Below are 22,302 nucleotides of genomic sequence, written 5' to 3'. Positions count from 1 at the left end.
GAATTCATTTCTTTAGGCGTTACCAGAAAGGAAGAAGAAAATTTTGGATGAAGCTGTGGAACTAAGTCAAGACCATTTTAAAAAATACCTGGCAAAACTTAAGTCAATCAATCCACCATGTGTGCCTTTTTTTGGTAAGCTGAATCTTCTTCTGTTATGTATAAAAGGCAGATTCTAAAGAAAAATTAAAGAGACATTCCAGTCAAAACTGGAATCCACATGCAGGGCCGCCATCAGGAGGTGAAAGGGATGGCTCCTGTCAGGGGCCCACTGGGTCAGGGGGCCCTATGAGGCAAGCACAACTATTATTAATTATTATTATTTTTTTACATTTTGGCAGCCACCAGAGGGCGCTACAGCAGAGTTCTATTGAGCGCAGCATTAGCACTAAACCACTGTGTGAGACAGACTTGTAGAAATTCTTTTTTCTTTTTTTTTTAAATCTAATTTTTATTAGTATTCACAAATATGTACAATAATACGGAAAAACAGTCACCAAATAAAGATGGAACAATAGAAAAATAAATCAATATATAAATGGATATGAAGAGCATCATATCATACATAACATATCACATAAAATAGTTGTCTTACATTCCCAAATTCTTGATTTACTTTATATCAAACAAAAAACAAACAAAAAAAAACCCATAGATGTACTAACTTTAAAGTTAATATCCATTTCTACATCATGTTCAATATAACAAAAAAAGTTATTTAGGTTCTGGTTTGTTTGTATTATCAAATTTCCATGCAAGGTCTGCAATTTAAATAAAAAATAAATCACAACTAAAGTAAATACATAAAAAGGGGGGGGAGGGGGGAATCAGAATAGATGTTGTCTCGAGTGCTCAGGGTAGTCATCAAGTAGTATCAATTGAAGAAAGAAGGGAGAGGCACAAAAGTAATCTTTGATCTGAAATTAGGTTTCTCTGGAGTGAGCTAAAATTTCTCTATCCCATTTAGCCATAAAGGCTTTTAATTTATTAGCATACGAAGAGAGAAGCGCTCTACCAGGAACGAACAACAGCTCAGTGGCTTGTTCTATGGCGATTTACCACCCGGAAGCAGCCTCTTTTAGACCAGTGTGCTTTTCACAGAAGAAAACTTTCCTGAAGTATATCAGTCTGATCCTGCCAAGTAAGGTCAGTCCAGCCCCGAAATACCAGGCAATTCTCCTCTGAACAAGGAACATGACAACCCCAGACGATCGTTTCAGCCTCCTATGGGCCTCGTCAGTGAGGTGCAGCCACATTCCTCTAAGCACACTGGGCAAGGAGTCCACGTCTGGTTTCCCCCATCACCCATAGGGAGACTTCCCCAGGGTCATAATAATTTGCATACGAAGAGAGAAGCGCTCTACCAGGAACGAACAACAGCTCAGTGGCTTGTTCTATGGCGATTTACCACCCGGAAGCAGCCTCTTTTAGACCAGTGTGCTTTTCACAGAAGAAAACTTTCCTGAAGTATATCAGTCTGATCCTGCCAAGTAAGGTCAGTCCAGCCCCGAAATACCAGGCAATTCTTCTCTGAACAAGGAACATGACAACCCCAGACGATCGTTTCGGCCTCCTATGGGCCTCGTCAGTGAGGTGCAGCCACATTCCTGTGAAAAGCCTCTTTTAGACCAGTGTGCTTTTCACAGATGAAGTATATCAGTCTGATCCTGCCAAGTAAGGTCAGTCCAGCCCCGAAATACCAGGCAATTCTCCTCTGAACAAGGAACATGACAACACCAGACGATCGTTTCGGCCTCCTATGGGCCTCGTCAGTGAGGTGCAGCCACATTCCTCTAAGCACACTGGGCAAAGAGTCCACATCTGGTTTCCCCCATCACCCATAGGGAGACTTCCCCAGGGTCATAATAATTTGCATACGAAGAGAGAAGCGCTTTACCAGGAACGAACAACAGCTCAGTGGCTTGTTCTATGGCAATTTACCACCCGGAAGCAGCCTCTTTTAGACCAGTGTGCTTTTCACAGAAGAAAACTTTCCTGAAGTATATCAGTCTGATCCTGCCAAGTAAGGTCAGTCCAGCCCCGAAATACCAGGCAATTCTCCTCTGAACAAGGAACATGACAACCCCAGACGATCGTTTCGGCCTCCTATGGGCCTTTTTATTTATGCAAATTATGAAATTTAGGGAAGTCTCCCTAAGTGTGATGCGGTAATCCAGACGTGGACCCGTTGCTCAGTGTGCCTAGAGGGATATGGCTGCACCTCACTGACGAGGCTCACAATAGGCCGAAACGTACGTCTGGGGTTTTGCTATTTCTCCAACATAGGTGTGTCCGGTCCACGGCGTCATCCTTACTTGTGGGATATTCTCTTCCCCAACAGGAAATGGCAAAGAGCCCAGCAAAGCTGGTCACATGATCCCTCCTAGGCTCCGCCTACCCTAGTCATTCTCTTTGCCGTTGTACAGGCAACATCTCCACGGAGATGGCTTAGAGTTTTTTAGTGTTTAACTGTAGTTTTTATTATTCAATCAAGAGTTTGTTATTTTAAAATAGTGCTGGTATGTACTATTTACTCAGAAACAGAAAAGAGATGAAGATTTCTGTTTGTATGAGGAAAATGATTTTAGCAACCGTTACTAAAATCCATGGCTGTTCCACACAGGACTGTTGAGAGGAATTAACTTCAGTTGGGGGAACAGTGAGCAGTCTCTTGCTGCTTGAGGTATGACACATTCTAACAAGACGATGTAATGCTGGAAGCTGTCATTTTCCCTATGGGATCCGGTAAGCCATGTTTATTAAGATTGTAAATAAGGGCTTCACAAGGGCTTATTAAGACTGTAGACTTTTTCTGGGCTAAATCGATTCATTATTAACACATATTTAGCCTTGAGGAATCATTTAATCTGGGTATTTTGATAAGATTATATCGGCAGGCACTTTTTTAGACACCTTTCTCTTTAGGGGCTTTCCCAAATCATAGGCAGAGCCTCATTTTCGCGCCGGTGTTGCGCACTTGTTTTTGAGAGGCATGACATGCAGTCGCATGTGTGAGGAGCTCTGATACATAGAAAAGACTTTCTGAAGGCGTCATTTGGTATCGTATTCCCCTTTGGGCTTGGTTGGGTCTCAGCAAAGCAGATACCAGGGACTGTAAAGGGGTTAAAGTTAAAAACGGCCCCGGTTCCGTTATTTTAAGGGTTAAAGCTTCCAAATTTGGTGTGCAATACTTTTAAGGCTTTAAGACACTGGTGAAATTTTGGTGAATTTTGAACAATTCCTTCATATTTTTTCGCAATTGCAGTAATAAAGTGTGTTCAGTTTAAAATTTAAAGTGACAGTAACGGTTTTATTTTAAAACGTTTTTTGTACTTTGTTATCAAGTTTATGCCTGTTTAACATGTCTGAACTACCAGATAGACTGTGTTCTGAATGTGGGGAAGCCAGAGTTCCTTCTCATTTAAATAAATGTGATTTATGTGACAATGACAATGATGCCCAAGATGATTCCTCAAGTGAGGGGAGTAAGCATGGTACTGCATCATTCCCTCCTTCGTCTACACGAGTCTTGCCCACTCAGGAGGCCCCTAGTACATCTAGCGCGCCAATACTCCTTACTATGCAACAATTAACGGCTGTAATGGATAATTCTGTCAAAAACATTTTAGCCAAAATGCACACTTATCAGCGTAAGCGCGACTGCTCTGTTTTAGATACTGAAGAGCATGACGACGCTGATAATAATGGTTCTGAAGGGCCCCTAAACCAGTCTGATGGGGCCAGGGAGGTTTTGTCTGAGGGAGAAATTACTGATTCAGGGAACATTTCTCAACAAGCTGAACCTGATGTGATTACGTTTAAATTTAAGTTGGAACATCTCCGCATCCTGCTTAAGGAGGTATTATCCACTCTGGATGATTGTGACAAGTTGGTCATCCCAGAGAAACTATGTAAAATGGACAAGTTCCTAGAGGTCCCGGGGCTCCCAGAAGCTTTTCCTATACCCAAGCGGGTGGCGGACATTGTAAATAAAGAATGGGAAAGGCCCGGTATTCCTTTCGTCCCTCCCCCCATATTTAAAAAATTGTTTCCTATGGTCGACCCCAGAAAGGACTTATGGCAGACAGTCCCCAAGGTCGAGGGAGCGGTTTCCACTTTAAACAAACGCACCACTATACCCATAGAAGATAGTTGTGCTTTCAAAGATCCTATGGATAAAAAATTAGAAGGTTTACTTAAAAAGATGTTTGTTCAGCAGGGTTACCTTCTACAACCAATTTCATGCATTGTCCCTGTCGCTACAGCCGCGTGTTTCTGGTTTGATGAGCTGGTAAAGGCGGTCGATAGTGATTCTCCTCCTTATGAGGAGATTATGGACAGAATCAATGCTCTCAAATTGGCTAATTCTTTCACCCTAGACGCCACTTTGCAATTGGCTAGGTTAGCGGCTAAGAATTCTGGGTTTGCTATTGTGGCGCGCAGAGCGCTTTGGTTGAAATCTTGGTCAGCTGATGCGTCTTCCAAGAACAAGCTACTTAACATTCCTTTCAAGGGGAAAACGCTGTTTGGCCCTGACTTGAAAGAGATTATCTCTGATATCACTGGGGGTAAGGGCCACGCCCTTCCTCAGGATCGGCCTTTCAAGGCCAAAAATAAACCTAATTTTCATCCCTTTCGTAGAAACGGACCAGCCCAAAGTGCTACGTCCTCTAAGCAAGAGGGTAATACTTCTCAAGCCAAGCCAGCTTGGAGACCAATGCAAGGCTGGAACAAGGGAAAGCAGGCCAAGAAACCTGCCACTGCTACCAAGACAGCATGAAATGTTGGCCCCCGATCCGGGACCGGATCTGGTGGGGGGCAGACTCTCTCTCTTCGCTCGGGCTTGGGCAAGAGATGTTCTGGATCCTTGGGCGCTAGAAATAGTCTCCCAAGGTTATCTTCTGGAATTCAAGGGGCTTCCCCCAAGGGGGAGGTTCCACAGGTCTCAGTTGTCTTCAGACCACATAAAAAGACAGGCATTCTTACGTTGTGTAGAAGACCTGTTAAAAATGGGAGTGATTCATCCTGTTCCATTAGGAGAACAAGGGATGGGGTTCTACTCCAATCTGTTCATAGTTCCCAAAAAAGAGGGAACGTTCAGACCAATCTGAGATCTCAAGATCTTAAACAAGTTTCTCAAGGTTCCATCGTTCAAAATGGAAACCATTCGAACAATTCTTCCTTCCATCCAGGAAGGTCAATTCATGACCACGGTGGATTTAAAGGATGCGTATCTACATATTCCTATCCACAAGGAACATCATCGGTTCCTAAGGTTCGCATTCCTGGGCAAGCATTACCAGTTCGTGGCGCTTCCTTTCGGATTAGCCACTGCTCCAAGGATTTTCACAAAGGTACTAGGGTCCCTTCTAGCTGTGCTAAGACCAAGGGGCATTGCTGTAGTACCTTACTTGGACGACATTCTGATTCAAGCGTCGTCCCTTCCTCAAGCAAAGGCTCACACGGACATCGTCCTGGCCTTTCTCAGATCTCACGGATGGAAAGTGAACGTGGAAAAGAGTTCTCTATCTCCGTCAATAAGGGTTCCCTTCTTGGGAACAATAATAGACTCCTTAGAAATGAGGATTTTTCTGACAGAGGCCAGAAAAACAAAACTTCTAGACTCTTGTCGGATACTTCATTCCGTTCCTCTTCCTTCCATAGCGCAGTGCATGGAAGTGATAGGTTTGATGGTAGCGGCAATGGACATAGTTCCTTTTGCGCGCATTCATCTAAGACCATTACAACTGTGCATGCTCAGTCAGTGGAATGGGGACTATACAAACTTGTCTCCGAGGATACAAGTAAATCAGAGGACCAGAGACTCACTCCGTTGGTGGCTGTCCCTGGACAACCTGTCACAAGGGATGACCTTCCGCAGACCAGAGTGGGTCATTGTCACGACCGACGCCAGTCTGATGGGCTGGGGCGCGGTCTGGGGATCCCTGAAAGCTCAGGGTCTTTGGTCTCGGGAAGAATCTCTTCTACCGATAAATATTCTGGAACTGAGAGCGATATTCAATGCTCTCAAGGCTTGGCCTCAGCTAGCGAGGGCCAAGTTCATACGGTTTCAATCAGACAACATGACAACTGTTGCGTACATCAACCATCAGGGGGGAACAAGGAGTTCCCTGGCGATGGAAGAAGTGACCAAAATCATTCTATGGGCGGAGTCTCACTCCTGCCACCTGTCTGCTATCCACATCCCAGGAGTGGAAAATTGGGAAGCGGATTTTCTGAGTCGTCAGACATTGCATCCGGGGGAGTGGGAACTCCATCCGGAAATCTTTGCCCAAGTCACTCAACTGTGGGGCATTCCAGACATGGATCTGATGGCCTCTCGTCAGAACTTCAAAGTTCCTTGCTACGGGTCCAGATCCAGGGATCCCAAGGCGGCTCTAGTGGATGCACTAGTAGCACCTTGGACCTTCAAACTAGCTTATGTATTCCCGCCGTTTCCTCTCATCCCCAGGCTGGTAGCCAGGATCAATCAGGAAAGGGCGTCGGTGATCTTGATAGCTCCTGCGTGGCCACGCAGGACTTGGTATGCAGATCTGGTGAATATGTCATCGGCTCCACCATGGAAGCTACCTTTGAGACGAGACCTTCTTGTTCAAGGTCCGTTCGAACATCCGAATCTGGTCTCACTCCAGCTGACTGCTTGGAGATTGAACGCTTGATCTTATCGAAGCGAGGGTTCTCAGATTCTGTTATCGATACTCTTGTTCAGGCCAGAAAGCCTGTAACTAGAAAGATTTACCACAAAATTTGGAAAAAATATATCTGTTGGTGTGAATCTAAAGGATTCCCTTGGGACAAGGTTAAGATTCCTAAGATTCTATCCTTCCTTCAAGAAGGATTGGAAAAAGGATTATCTGCAAGTTCCCTGAAGGGACAGATTTCTGCCTTGTCTGTGTTACTTCACAAAAAGCTGGCAGCTGTGCCAGATGTTCAAGCCTTTGTTCAGGCTCTGGTTAGAATCAAGCCTGTTTACAAACCTTTGACTCCTCCTTGGAGTCTCAACTTAGTTCTTTCAGTTCTTCAGGGGGTTCCGTTTGAACCCTTACATTCCGTTGATATTAAGTTATTATCTTGGAAAGTTTTGTTTTTGGTTGCAATTTCTTCTGCTAGAAGAGTTTCAGAATTATCTGCTCTGCAGTGTTCTCCTCCTTATCTGGTGTTCCATGCAGATAAGGTGGTTTTACGTACTAAACCTGGTTTTCTTCCAAAAGTTGTTTCTAACAAAAACATTAACCAGGAGATTATCGTACCTTCTCTGTGTCCGAAACCAGTTTCGAAGAAGGAACGTTTGTTGCACAATTTGGATGTTGTTCGCGCTCTAAAATTCTATTTAGATGCTACAAAGGATTTTAGACAAACATCTTCCTTGTTTGTTGTTTATTCCGGTAAAAGGAGAGGTCAAAAAGCAACTTCTACCTCTCTCTCTTTTTGGATTAAAAGCATCATCAGATTGGCTTACGAGACTGCCGGACGGCAGCCTCCCGAAAGAATCACAGCTCATTCCACTAGGGCTGTGGCTTCCACATGGGCCTTCAAGAACGAGGCTTCTGTTGATCAGATATGTAGGGCAGCGACTTGGTCTTCACTGCACACTTTTACCAAATTTTACAAGTTTGATACTTTTGCTTCTTCTGAGGCTATTTTTGGGAGAAAGGTTTTGCAAGCCGTGGTGCCTTCCATCTAGGTGACCTGATTTGCTCCCTCCCATCATCCGTGTCCTAAAGCTTTGGTATTGGTTCCCACAAGTAAGGATGACGCCGTGGACCGGACACACCTATGTTGGAGAAAACAGAATTTATGTTTACCTGATAAATTACTTTCTCCAACGGTGTGTCCGGTCCACGGCCCGCCCTGGTTTTTTAATCAGGTCTGATAATTTATTTTCTTTAACTACAGTCACCACGGTATCATATGGTTTCTCCTATGCAAATATTCCTCCTTAACGTCGGTCGAATGACTGGGGTAGGCGGAGCCTAGGAGGGATCATGTGACCAGCTTTGCTGGGCTCTTTGCCATTTCCTGTTGGGGAAGAGAATATCCCACAAGTAAGGATGACGCCGTGGACCGGACACACCGTTGGAGAAAGTAATTTATCAGGTAAACATAAATTCTGTTTTCTCTTGTTCAGAGAGGGATTGCCTGGTATTTCGGGGCTGGACTGCATTGTTAAGTCAGGATCAGACTGATATGCTACAGGAAAGTTCTTCTCTGTGAAAGGCACATATTGAGCAAAAAGAGGCTGCTTCTAGGGTGGTAACTAGCCATAGAACACGCTATTATGCTGTTGTTCGTTCCTAGGTTGAGCGCTACTCTCTTTTTATTTATACTTTTAATTTATTATCCTGAAAGATTAAAGGATCATGCTGATCCAAGACTATTTGATATGTCATATTGTGTACAAATGCAGCTATGCTTGGGGCTTTCCTATCCTTCCAAGATTTTAGTATCATTTGCCTAGCTATGAAGATTGCGGTATTGATCAATGACTTGCTCTGCACACTCTTTTGTGAGGAAAAAAAAAGGAAAATATGTGTAGGCTCTAAGATAATTCTGGTTGATAAAAATCTGTTTAACCAGTACTCTATTTGTCTCCAAAATATTTGGATTTTTGGGAAGATATAGAAAACTTGTAATAAATCGGTGGCAGATAAATTAAATCTTAGAGCAAATATTAACTCCTGAGTGTTCCACTTGGCCATTCATTTGGGCGTAAGATACGATCTATTCAAAAGTTTGATATGTGATTCTCTCGAAGCTATAGCAGACGTATATTTCATAACTCTGGAAAAGCTTTTTTGAAAAAAGTCAAGGTTAATGCATGTGAAATCTAAGCTCCATGATTGGAAAAGCTTGTTAACTTTATCTTCTGCTTCTTTAGAGGACAGACATCTGTAGATAGCAGTCATTGAGTGTTTGCCTAGGTGAAATCTATCAATATTTAAATCAAGCGAGCCCAGCGACCACAGATTTTTCTTGACAAGATTCTGACTGTAAATGTAGGCCTAGATTTAGAGTTGGGCGGTAGCCGTCAAAACCAGCGTTAGAGGCTCCTAACACTGGTATTTGGAGCCAGTCATTAAAGGGTCTAACGCTCACTTTTCAGCCGCAACTTTTCCATACCGCAGATCCCCTTACGTCAATTGCGTACCCTATCTTTTCAATGGGATCTTTCTAACGCCGGTATTTAGAGTCGTGGCTGAAGTGAGCGTTAGAAATCTAACGACAAAACTCCAGTCGCAGAAAAAAGTCAGTAGTTAAGAGCTTTCTGGGCTAACGCCGGTTTATAAAACTCTTAACTACTGTGCTCTAAGGTACACTAACACCCATAAACTACCTATGTACCCCTAAACCGAGGTCCCCCCACATCGCCGCCACTCTATTAAAAAAATTTTAACCCCTAATCTGCCGACCGCACGCCGCTGCCACCTACATTATCCCTATGAACCCCTAATCTGCTGCCCCTAACACCGCCGACCCCTATATTATATTTATTAACCCCTAATCTGCCCCCCTCACCGTCGCCTCCACCTGCCTACACTTATTAACCCCTAATCTGCCGAGCGGACCGCACCGCTATTATAATAAAGTTATTAACCCCTAATCCGCCTCACTCCCGCCTCAATAACCCTATAATAAATAGTATTAACCCCTAATCTGCCCTTCCTAACATCGCCGACACCTAACTTCAAGTATTCACCCCTAATCTGCCGATCGGAGCTCACCGCTACTCTAATAAATTTTTTAACCCCTAAAGCTAATTCTAACCCTAACCCTAACACCCCCTAAATTAAATATAATTATATTCTAACGAAATAAATTAACTCTTATTAAATAACTTATTCCTATTTAAATCTAAATACTTACCTGTAAAATAAACCCTAATATAGCTACAATATAAATTATAATTATATTGTTGCTATTTTAGGATTAATATTTATTTTACAGGTAACTTTGTAATTATTTTAACCAGGTACAATAGCTATTAAATAGTTAAGAACTATTTAATAGCTAAAATAGTTAAAATAATTACAAAATTACCTGTAAAATAAATCCTAACCTAAGTTACAATTAAACCTAACACTACCCTATCAATAAATCAATTAAATAAACTACCTACAATTATCTACATTTAAACCTAACACTACACTATCAATAAATTAATTAAATACAATTCCTACAAATAAATACAATTAAATAAACTAAAGTACAAAAAATGAAAAAGAACTAAGTTACAAAAAATAAAAAAATATTTACAAACATTAGAAAAAAATTACAACAATTTTAAACTAATTACACCTACTCTAAGCCCCCTAATAAAATAACAAAGACCCCCAAAATAAAAAAATGCCCTACCCTATTCTAAATTACAAAAGTTCAAAGCTCTTTTACCTTACCAGCCCTTAAAAGGACCTTTTGTGGGGCATGCCCCAAAGAATTCAGCTCTTTTGCCTGTAAAAAAAAAAACATACAATATCCCCCCCCAACATTACAACCCACCACCCACATACCCCTAATCTAACCCAAACCCCCCTTAAACCTAACACTAAGCCCCTGAAGATCTTCCTACCTTGTCTTCACCATGCCAGGTATCACCGATCGTTCCAGGCTCCGACATCTTCATCCAAGCCCAAGCGGGGGCTAGACATCCATCATCCGGCGGCTGAAGAGGTCCAGAAGAGGCTCCAAAGTCTTCATCCTATCCGGGAAGAAGAGGCGATCCGGACCGGCAACCATCTTGATCCAAGCGGCATCTTCTATCTTCATCCGATGACGACCGGCTCCATCTTGAAGACCTCCACCGCGGACCCATCTTCTTCTTCTGACGACTTCCCGACGAATGACGGTTCCTTTAAGGGACGTCAGCCAATCGGAATTAAGGTAGGAAAATTCTTATCGGCTGATCCAATCAGCCAATCAGATTGAGCTCGCATTCTATTGGCTGATCGGAACAGCCAATAGAATGCAAGCTCAATCTGATTGGCTGATTGAATCAGCCAATCGGATTGAACTTGATTCTGATTGGCTGATTCCATCAGCCAATCAGAATTTTCCTACCTTAATTCCGATTGGCTGATAGAATCCTATCAGCCAATCGGAATTCGAGGGACGCCATCTTGGATGACGTCCCTTAAAGGAACAGTCATTCGTCGGGAAGTCGTCGGAAGAAGAAGATGGGTCCGCGGTGGAGGTCTTCAAGATGGAGCCGGTCGTCATCGGATGAAGATAGAAGATGCCGCTTGGATCAAGATGGTTGCCAGTCCGGATCGCCTCTTCTTCCCGGATAGGATGAAGACTTTGGAGCCTCTTCTGGACCTCTTCAGCCGCCGGATGATGGATGTCTAGCCCCCACTTGGGCTTGGATGAAGATGTCGGAGCCTGGAACGATCGGTGATACCTGGCATGGTGAAGACAAGGTAGGAAGATCTTCAGGGGCTTAGTGTTAGATTTATTTAAGGGGGGTTTGGGTTAGATTAGGGGTATGTGGGTGGTGGGTTGTAATGTTGGGGGGGGGTATTGTATTTTTTTTTTTACAGGCAAAAGAGCTGAATTCTTTGGGGCATGCCCCACAAAAGGTCCTTTTAAGGGCTGGTAAGGTAAAAGAGCTTTGAACTTTTGTAATTTAGAATAGGGTAGGACATTTTTTTATTTTGGGGGTCTTTGTTATTTTATTAGGGGGCTTAGAGTAGGTGTAATTAGTTTAAAATTGTTGTAATTTTTTCTAATGTTTGTAAAAAAAATTTATTTTTTGTAACTTAGTTCTTTTTTATTTTTTGTACTTTAGTTAGTTTATTTAATTGTATTTATTTGTAGGAATTGTATTTAATTTATTTATTGATAGTGTAGTGTTAGGTTTAATTGTAGATAATTGTATGTATTTTATTTAATTAATTTATTGATAGTGTAGTGTTAGGTTTAATTGTAACTTAGGTTAGGATTTATTTTACAGGTAATTTTGTAATTATTTTAACTATTTTAGCTATTAAATAGTTCTTAACTATTTAATAGCTATTGTACCTGGTTAAAATAAATACAAAGTTGCCTGTAAAATAAATATTAATCCTAAAATAGCTATAATATAATTATAATTTATATTGTAGCTATATTAGGGTTTATTTTACAGGTAAGTATTTAGCTTTAAATAGGAATAATTTATTTAATAAGAGTTAATTTATTTCTTTAGATAAAAATTATATTTAACTTAGGGGGGTGTTAGTGTTAGGGTTAGACTTAGCTTTAGGGGTTAATCCATTTATTACAGTAGCGGCGAGATTCGGTCGGCAGATTAGGGGTTAATAATTGAAGTTAGGTGTCGGCGATGTTAGGGAGGGCAGATTAGGGGTTAATACTATTTATTATAGGGTTATTGACGCGGATTAGGGGTTAATAACTTTATTATAGTAGCGGTGCGGTCCGCTCGGCAGATTAGGGGTTAATAAGTGTAGGCAGGTGGAGGCGACGTTGTGGGGGGCAGATTAGGGGGTTAATAAATATAATATAGGGTCGGCGGTGTTAGGGGCAGCAGATTAGGGGTACATAGAGATAATGTAGGTAGCGGCGGTTTACGGAGCGCCAGATTAGGGGTTAAAAAAAATATGCAGGTGTCGGCGATAGCGGGGGCGGCAGAATAGGGGTTAATAAGTGTAAGGTTAGGGGTGTTTAGACTCGGGGTACATGTTAGAGTGTTAGGTGCAGACGTAGGAAATGTTTCCCCATAGGAAACACAGGCGCTGCGTTAAGAGCTGAACGCTGCTTTTTTGCAGGTGTTAGGTTTTTTTTCAGCTCAAAATGCCCGATTGTTTTCTATGGGGATATCGTGCACGAGCACGTTTTTGAAGCTGGCCGCGTCCGTAAGCACCGCTGGTATCTAGAGTTGCAGTGGCGTTAAATTATGCTCTACGCTCCCTTTTTGGGGCCTAACGCAGTGAAAACCCAGCCATTCTGTGAACTCTAAATACCAGCGGTAGCACGCGTAGCTAACGCACCCCTTTGGCCGCCAAACTCTAAATCTAGCCGATAGTGTCTAGCTTGCAGGTAGGCAAAAAAAAAATTCTTGTCTAGATTAAATTCCCTGGATATAGAGTCAAATGTTCTGATATGTTTAGTGAGTGGATCTATAAGTTGTATATAGTTAAGATTTTTGAAAGACCATACTTTGAAAGCAGATGAGGTAAAGCCGCTTTCAAAGTCTGGGTTTTCCTGTATAGGGAATATTTAGATATTTTATAGTTTATCCCAAGATATTTATTACTTTGTCCAGAATAAGAATATATTGTATATTTGGGGGGGTCATCTTTAATAAGTTGAAGCTCGTTAAGGTGTAAGAGAGCTTTAAGGAAGTATGGAACAATCATAGCTTCTTCTATCTATAGTTTGTAACATGGTCACCTTCTGTAAGCCAATCTAGAAATATTTTTGACATGCAGGCCCAGTTATAGTTTTTGATATTGGGAGAAGCAAAACCTCCCATATCTTTAGGGTGAGTAACTTTTATTAGTGATATACGTGGTTTCAATGGAGCCCAAAGAAAACGGGAGCAGTTAGAGTTACATTTTTGAAAATCTGCATTACGGACAAATAGAGGGATATTTTGTAATAGAGAATTTTTGGAAATAACCACATTTTTTCAAGGCTATTTTTGCAGACAGAGTCAGAGGTAATTTACTCCAGCTTTTCAGCTCCGAAGAACATTTTTGCCAGATGGGAATGTAGTTAAGATCGTAAGATTCTTCCGGATTTTTTGATATAGTTATCCCCAGATATTTAATACTTCTGTCTGCAAGTTTAAAAGGGTTTTCCAAAAGACTATTTTTTTTAAATCACCTATAGGCTCTCTGATTTTGTGAGATTTATTTTATAGGCAGCAAATTTGCTGAATTCAGCGATAATTTTCAGAAGTGTTGGTATGTTCTTTTTAGAATTCCCGATATAAAATAAAATGTCATCCGCATACAACGAGAGGGTGGATTTCTGCTGACCTATATTAATACCCTCTAATCTATCTCAACATTTTATTGCTAATGGTTCTAAGGCTATATTAAAGAGTAGCGGGGATAGGGGACATCCCTGTCTTGTTGCTTTATATAGAGTTATGGCCGGAGAAAGGAAACTATTTATACTCAAAAAGGAAACTATTTATACTAAAAAAAAGGAAACTGTGTTCTGATATATCAATTTGATATAGCTTAAGAAATGTCCTGAGAAACCAAAGTTATTTAGGGCCGTAAATAGGTGATCCCATAGAATAGAATCAAATGCCTTTTCGGCATCTACTGTTAGTAGGGCAAAATCTTGTTTGTAGTTTGATTCTGGTCTATGTGAAGACAGTAGAAATTCAATCAGTTTCATAGCTTTTTCTATGTTCTTCTTAACTGTTCTACCGGAGATAAAACCAGTTTGGTCTGGATGGATTATCCCTCCTATTACGGTTTTCAGTCGATTATCAGTTATGCTAGCTAGGATCTTGTAATCATTGTTTAATAAGGAGATGGGTCTGTAAGAGTCCATTGAACTTGGGTCCTTGTCCTTCTTGAGTATAACTATAATGTTGTAGGCGGTAAAAAATTGAGATGGTTTTGCATGCGGTATAAAGTATGCATTAAACAGGTTAGTGAGTATGGGGGCAATTGTTTCTGTAAGAATTTTATAAAATTCAGATGGTAATTGATCAGGGACGGGTTCTTTGCCCGAGGCTAGACCATTAATTGCTTTAATTGTTTCTTCTAGTGTAATTTCTTTGATTAATAGTAATGCTTGGTCGGGTAGGATTTTTGGGAGATTCATATTACCCCAGAAGACTTCTAGAAATTCTATATTTAAAACCATACAGAAATGTTTCCTCCTCAATACACAAATGGTAGGTGCCCTTTTGGCAGATATGATTTATATATATATATAGATATATATATATATATATATATATATATATATATTCCAGTTTACTGCCCCTTTATGCAAAGACTTTCCAGATGCCAGGAGGCATTTTATCTAAGATTTTTACATCTGCATAAAATGTTATACTCTCAGGCTAAGATTGTTCAGTGTTTAAAATGAGACAGGTTAACTTAACACTGTTCAGTTTACACTACAGCTGACTTAATTTTGAAATACATACCAATAAGCCTAAATCCTGCATTTAACCATATCTAATGGTATGAGACTGAATACCACAGCGTATGGTTCCACCAAGACCATATAGAGTACAGCATTTTCGAAATCAATAAGTACAGCTTACAGATGGGAACATTTGTACACCAGATTTGAAGTGTTGCTCTTGGTTGGGGAAAATGGGGAAACCCATGGGGAAACATATGGCAACCTTTCAAAAGTACTTTTATTCATCTACCCATTCTGACAGATCATTAATGTGCAATTTTAAATTCAAAATATTTAGGGGTTGATTTATTGGATCTCAATGTGCAGAAATTTTACCTCCTGTGAGTTTTTCTGTGGGTGTGTGTGTGTTTATGTATTTGTGCTTTTGTTGGTGTCTCTGAGTGTGTATGTATTTTTTTTCTGTGTGTGTGTCTGTTTTGGGGCATTTTCTGTGGATGTCTCTGTGAGGGTGTGTGTATGTCTTTGTGCAATTTCTGTGGATGTCTCTGTGAGGGTGTGTGCGTATGTCTTTGTGCGTTTTCTGTGGGTGTCTCTGTGAAGGTGTGTATGTATTTCTTTGTGTATTTTCTGTGGCTGCCTCTGTGAGGGTCGGTGCGTTTGTGTGTTTTCTGTGGACTGAGCTCCTTCTTATCCCCCGCTCTACGCTGACTTCTGACTTCTCTATCCCTTGTTGACGGCATCACCATTTCTCCATCGCCCCAAGTCCGCTGCCTCGGAGTCACACTTGATTCAAATCTATCCTTCGTCCCCCATATCCAATCGCTTTCTACATTCTGCCGCAACCATCTACCCAATATTTCCAAAATTCGCCCTTATCTGAGCGCTGACATCACAAAGCAAATAATCCACTCCCTTGTTATCTCCCGACTTGACTACTGCAATAACCTACTCGCTGGCCTTCCTCTTTCCCGCCTTTCCCCCCTTCAATCTATCCTAAATGCCTCTGCCAGGCTGATCCACCTTTCCCGGCGCTCTGTATCTGCTGCACCTCTCTGCGAGTCCCTTCATTGGCTCCCCATTCACAGCGGAATTAAATTTAAAATTCTCACCCTTAAATACAAAGTTCTCACCAACGCCGCTCCCCTCTACCTATCCTCTCCAATACACAAGTATACTCCAGCCCATCCACTAAGATCCAACAATGACCTGCTCCTTGCATCCGCAACTATCACCTCTCATGCTAGACTGCAGGACTTCTGTCGTTTAGCACCTACCCTCTGGAACACTCTCCCTCGTGCTGTCAGGCTTTGCCCTAATCTTTCTTCCTTTAAATGTTCTCTGAAGACTTTTCTGTTCAGGGAAGCCTACCACCCAACTCAATAATATATTAATTTCACTTACCTAACATTTCCCTAATCTAACTCTGTATTAATATCTTTCTCAATCTTGCAGTCCTCACCTCCTGTTTCTCAACCTCCTACCCTTCTAGAATGTAAATTCCCACGGGAATAGGGCCCTCAATCCCTCCTGTATGTGTTTGTAAATCGTGTCCTGTCTCTTACAAGTCTTGTATTTTATTTAAATTAATTGTATACATGGACAGCGCTGTGGAATATGTTGGCGCTTCATAAATAAAGTATAATAAAAAATAATAATGTCTCTGTGAGCTTGTGTATGTGTGTGTGTATATATGTCTGTGGGTGTCTCTCTTAGGGTGTGTGTGTATGTCTTTGTGTGTTTTCTGTGGATGTCTCAGTGAGGGTGTGAGTATATTTGTCTTTGTGTATTTATGTGGGTGTCTCTCTGTGTGTATATATGTCTTTGTGTGTTTTCTGTGGGTGTCTCTCTGTCTATGAGTGTCTGTGTGTTTTCTGAGGCTGTCTCTGTGGGTGTCTCCTTGGATGTATGTGCAAGTTTGAGTTTGTGTGTCTGTGTCCATTGTCTGTTCCTTTTTAGGACATTTTGACCTTACTACTGATTATTCACATCTTTCTACAGACTGTGAGACTGAGACCTTTCCGGAAGGCATCAATCCACCATTTAACCTTTAAATTATTGTTTAGACAGTTCAGGGCCCTTCCTTTCAGCCACTGCATGCGGTTGTCATATAGTTGTCATCTTCCTTGACTAAAAGATAATCAGAACTCCATATTTGGCCTTGTAAATCACCTTTTTTGACAAAACTGCCTCATTACTTGCCAGGTCAATGTAAACAAGCGCTGAGTGTCTGTTTGGGTGTCTGTGTGTGTGTGTTTCTTTGCGTGTCTGCTAAAGTGTCTGTATGTGAATCCTTATGTGTGAGTGTGTGTTTCAGTGTATGAGTGTGTCCGTGTGTTTTTGTGTTTGTATGTTACTACCTTTACAACATTTCCAAGTTTGACTACACTTAAGAATAAAGTGCATATACGTTTTAGTCACTTGGTCAAAAAAGTGGTAAGGGGCCCCAAAATTTCTAGTTCAATTCAATGGGATATCAGCACTGCTGTGGATGTCAGTACACGGATAACTGGGGTTAACTGCCAATACCCCTATGCAAATATAATAAACATATTGTCACCGGCACTATAGTTTAGCTTATAAAACTTTTATTAGAATAACATAAAACAGCAACTTTTCGGGGCTTAACCCCTTAGTCATGACTAAGGGGTTAAGCCCCGAAACGTTGCTGTTTTATGTTATTCCAATAAAAGTTTTATAAGCTAAACTACAGTGCCGGTGACAATACGTTTATTATATTCCCAAAATTTCTAGTGGCAGCCCTGTCCATCTGGATGCATTTCAGTTTTGAATAGAAGCATTTTTGTAATATACATGTATTAGCAAAAATGCTTCTAACAAAAGCTATAGCTGTTTCAAATGTGTATTTAAGTAGGCACCGTGCACCAGCATTTTAAACACAGCACTTTCTCATAGAGCCTAAGGTGCTCGTATCATCTGGTAATGACTCAATTTGTTAATTGCGGACATGATGCAAGCCCCACTGGTGCTCTTAACAGCTGCAGTATATACCTTTAACTGCTTGATTTTATATTTTTAGCATTGTCCCTAGAGCAGTGTGTGTTATACAAATAGTTTTGCCACTGGTGTTTTCTCAAGCTACTTGCAGATAAATATATGTCTATATCTTCCATTTAGCAACTGTTGTTGATTGCCATTGGTTGAAGGATATTCTTTTTCTCTGGATTGCATGACTTTGCTTATGTGTTTAACATCATAACAATGTTTAATATCGGCACTCAGGGGGCTTAAAGGGATAGAAAGGTTAAAATTGAAATGTGTATGGGTGTATTTCATTTCAATTTTAAATAGAAGTATTTTTCCAATATTACTTCCATTATCATAAATGCTCCTAGTAAATGTTATTACATTTACATTCCAAAATCCAAACCTATTCTGAAATCCAAACTTTTTAATTATTGTTTTTTTTAAATTAAATTATCAAAAATGATTTGATGTTTGTGCTCTAAAATTCATAGTCTATTTTTATTTAAAACAACAATATTCGGATTACACTACTGCACTATATTTCTGAGGGTACAATGTATACAAAAGTATTAAACATGATCCAAAACTCCCTTTAGGTTACATGTATAAACTGTATTATGACGTAAATATTGCCTACATGACATAAGATATTGTTATTTACACTTGGTTCCATCCCCTCTCCAAACTGTCCCATTTTACAGATGCAAATATTCCAAAATCCAAACCTTTTCTGGTCCCAAGCAGTTTGGATATAGTTTTTTTTTTACCTGTTCTGTTTTTCAGAGGCAAACATACACATAAGGGCTTGAGCAGCAGTATTCAAACACTACACTTTCTCAGCAGCAGCTTGTATGAGAAAAATTAAAGGGACACTAAACCCATTTTTTTTTCTTTCATGATTCAGAGCATGCAATTGTAAGCAACTTTATAATTTACTCCTGTTATCAATGTTCTTTGTTCTCTTGCTATCTTTATTTAAAAAGCAGGAATATGATGCATAGGAGCCGGCCCATTTTTGGTTGAGAACCTGGGTTATGCTTGCTTATTGGTGGGTAAATGTAAGCCTCCAATAAGCAAGCGCTATCCATGGTACTGAACCTAAAATGGCTGGCTGCTAAGATTTAGATTCCTGCTTTTAAAATAAAGATAGCAAGAGAACGAAGAAAAACTGATAATAGGAGTAAATTAGAAAGTTGCTTAAAATGTCACGCTCTATCTGAATCATGAAAGTAAACATTTGGGTTCAGGGTCCCTTTAAGTCTTCACAGAAACAATATACACCACAGCCAGCTCTCTCAGATTAAACACTGGTGCACAGGCCCTCACAGCATATGTGCGTATGCCACTATAAAAACAGTAGAAACATTTACAAGAAGCATTTTTTCTTAAGGAATTATATTGCAAACATGATTCTATTTAAAAATGTTGAACTTTTATCCCTTTAACAAAATTAAACTATTGTTTATTTTATCCCTTTAATAATTACAAATTATTTATGATCAGATATTCCTCTAAATCAGGAATCATGGTTTTATGTTCTCAGTTTGGATGGCTTTTCAGTGTTTTATGTACTCTGAAATGATCAAATATCTTGGAAATGAGTGCATATGAGCGATATCTAAAGTTGTATAGAAATAAAAAGGTGTGTCAGATTTGTCTGAATTCCCATGAGAAGTGCCTTTAATTTAAAAAAAATAATAATTACACAATAATATGAAGTTCTTTATTGCATGCCATTCATATAAGGCCACCAATTAGTACTATTTATTATTGCCTTGGTTGTGACCTTGCTGCTGTGAAGGTCTGGGGAAATCCTTGCAGAAATACCCATGAAAAACCCGTAACAACCTGTTTCTTATTTTTCTATTTTTTTTATAAACTAATCATTTAAAGAGACATTAAATTCAGAATTAGACTTTCATGATTCAAGCAGAACATGCCATTTTGAAGAACTATCTATTTACTTCTATTATCTTATAGGTTTCATTTTCTTGGTATCCTTTGTTGAAAAGCATATGTAAGTAGGTTCGGGAGCAGTAATGTAGTGCTGGGATCTAGCTGCTGATTGGTAGCTGCGCATGTATGCCTCTTGTCACTGGTATCAAAGGATATCAAAAGAATTAATTCAATTTGATAATGGACGTAAACTGGAAATACTGCTTATACGATTCTATCTGAATCATGAAAGAAAATGTTTGGATTTCATGTCCCTTTAAATTGTTTACCAATTTGAACTGATTTACTAATTAATATAGCTGCTCTTCTAGTGGATTGGAATGACTGTTGAAAACAAAACAAATCCAAAAACCAGATTGTTAGTTTTTATTCCTTTTTCTTTTTTTTAGGAATATATTTGACAAATATTTTGAAGACTGAAGAAGGGAATCCAGACTTCCTCAAGAGACATGGGAAAGAGTTAATCAATTTTAGCAAACGCCGAAAGGTGGCTGAGATCACAGGGGAAATTCAGCAGTACCAAAACCAGCCTTACTGTTTACGGATAGAAACGGATATAAGGGTAAGAGGAGAGAAAACCTCATGTCACTTTATATAGACTTTAAAGGGACATGAAACCCATTTATTTTTCTTTCATGACTTATAGAGGACATGGAATTTTTAACAACTTTCCAATTTACCTCTATTATCTAATTTGTTTCATTCTCTTGGTATCCTTTGTTGAAAATCATAGTTAGGTAGGCTCAGGAGATGCTGATTGGTGGCTGCACATATACACCTCATGTTATTAGCTCACCCATGTGCATTGCCGTTTCTTCAACAAAGGATACCAAGAGAATTAAGCCATTAGATAATAGAAGTAAATTGGAAAGTTGTAGGAACAGGAGCTAGCTGAAAATTGGTGGCTGCACATTAATGCTTCTCTTCATTGGTTCACCAGATGTGTTCAGCTATCTCCCAGTAGTGCATAGCTGCTCCTTTAAGAAATAATACCAAACTAATGAAGCAAATTTGATAATAGAAGTAAATTGGAAAGTTATTTAAAATCGCATCTGAATAAAGAAAGAAACGTTTTGTTTCATGTCCCTCTAAGAGGCACCATAGCCAGCACTAGTGCATTATCTCTGTAGCCAGCGCTTTATACACTGCAGAGTTAGTTACGTGCCTTTATTGTTAATAGCTTTATATGTGACGCTATGGCTTTAAAACCTGTGACTTTTCACATCTGTAACAAGGACTGTTGTGCAGCTAGAGGTTATCATTGAGGATCGTTTTGGATCCCAGGAGTTTGGGAGTTTCTACAAAGAGGTTTAGAGAGAGGTTTGTCCACTAGTTGTATAGAGGCCAGATTTCTGCTTTGTCTGTTTTACATCATAGTAAGATTGCTTAGCTTCCTGATATTCAGACTGCTGTTCAGGCTGTCATTTGTTAGCTTTCTCCTCCCTGGAGTTTACATTCTTTTTAAGCAATGTATAGTTTGGACTTGCAGGTTTTTTTGTTGCTAGCCATTTCTATTTCTAGGAGAGTTTTTGAGCTTTCATATTTGTCTTGTAAACATCCTTTATTTATCTTTCTTTCATGTAATTGGCAAGAGTCCATGAGCTAGTGACGTATGGAATATACAATCCTACCAGGAGGGGCAAAGTTTCCCAAACCTCAAAATGCTTATAAATACACCCCTCACCACACCGGTTTTACAAACCTTGCCTCCTATGGAGGTGGTGAAGTAAGTTTGTGCTAGATTCTACGTTGATATGCGCTCCGCAGCAGGTTGGAGCCCGGTTTTCCTCTCAGCGTGCAGTGAATGTCAGAGGGATGTGAGGAGAGTATTGCCTATTTGAATTCAATGATCTCCTTCTACGGGGTCTATTTCATAGGTTCTCTGTTATCGGTCGTAGAGATTCATCTCTTACCTCCCTTTTCAGATCGACGATATACTCTTATATATACCATTACCTCTACTGATTCTCGTTTCAGTACTGGTTTGGCTTTCTACTACTTGTAGATGAGTGTCCTGGGGTAAGTAAGTCTTATTTTCTGTGACACTCTAAGCTATGGCTGGGCACTTTTATATAAAGTTCTAAATATATGTGTTCAAACATTTATTTGCCTTGACTCAGGATATTCAACATTCCTTATTTCAGGCAGTCTGTTTCATATTTGGGATAATGCATATGAATTAATCAATTTTTTTCTTACCTTAAAATTTGACTTTTTCCCTGTGGGCTATTAGGCTCGCGGGGGATGAAAATGCTTCATTTTATTGCGTCATTCTTGGCGCGGACTT

At 40.1% G+C, this 22,302-nt stretch overlaps 1 protein-coding gene across 1 annotated transcript in view; it reads left to right on the top strand.

Moving 5' to 3' along the window:
• The window catches only part of SOS2 (SOS Ras/Rho guanine nucleotide exchange factor 2), a 355,579-nt gene that overhangs the window by 275,089 nt on the left and 58,188 nt on the right, over positions 1-22,302 (top strand). Inside the window, exons 17-18 of the mRNA XM_053697641.1 lie at positions 17-134; positions 20,405-20,577. Coding sequence (XP_053553616.1) covers positions 17-134; positions 20,405-20,577 — 291 coding nt within the window. The remainder of the gene's footprint in view (positions 1-16; positions 135-20,404; positions 20,578-22,302) is intronic.

The sequence above is a fragment of the Bombina bombina genome, chromosome 1 (assembly GCF_027579735.1).
Source record: "Bombina bombina isolate aBomBom1 chromosome 1, aBomBom1.pri, whole genome shotgun sequence".
In the NCBI taxonomy this organism is placed as follows: domain Eukaryota; kingdom Metazoa; phylum Chordata; class Amphibia; order Anura; family Bombinatoridae; genus Bombina; species Bombina bombina.
The sequence above is the reverse complement of the archived record's forward strand: the minus strand, read 5'-3'. Positions and strand labels throughout refer to the sequence as shown.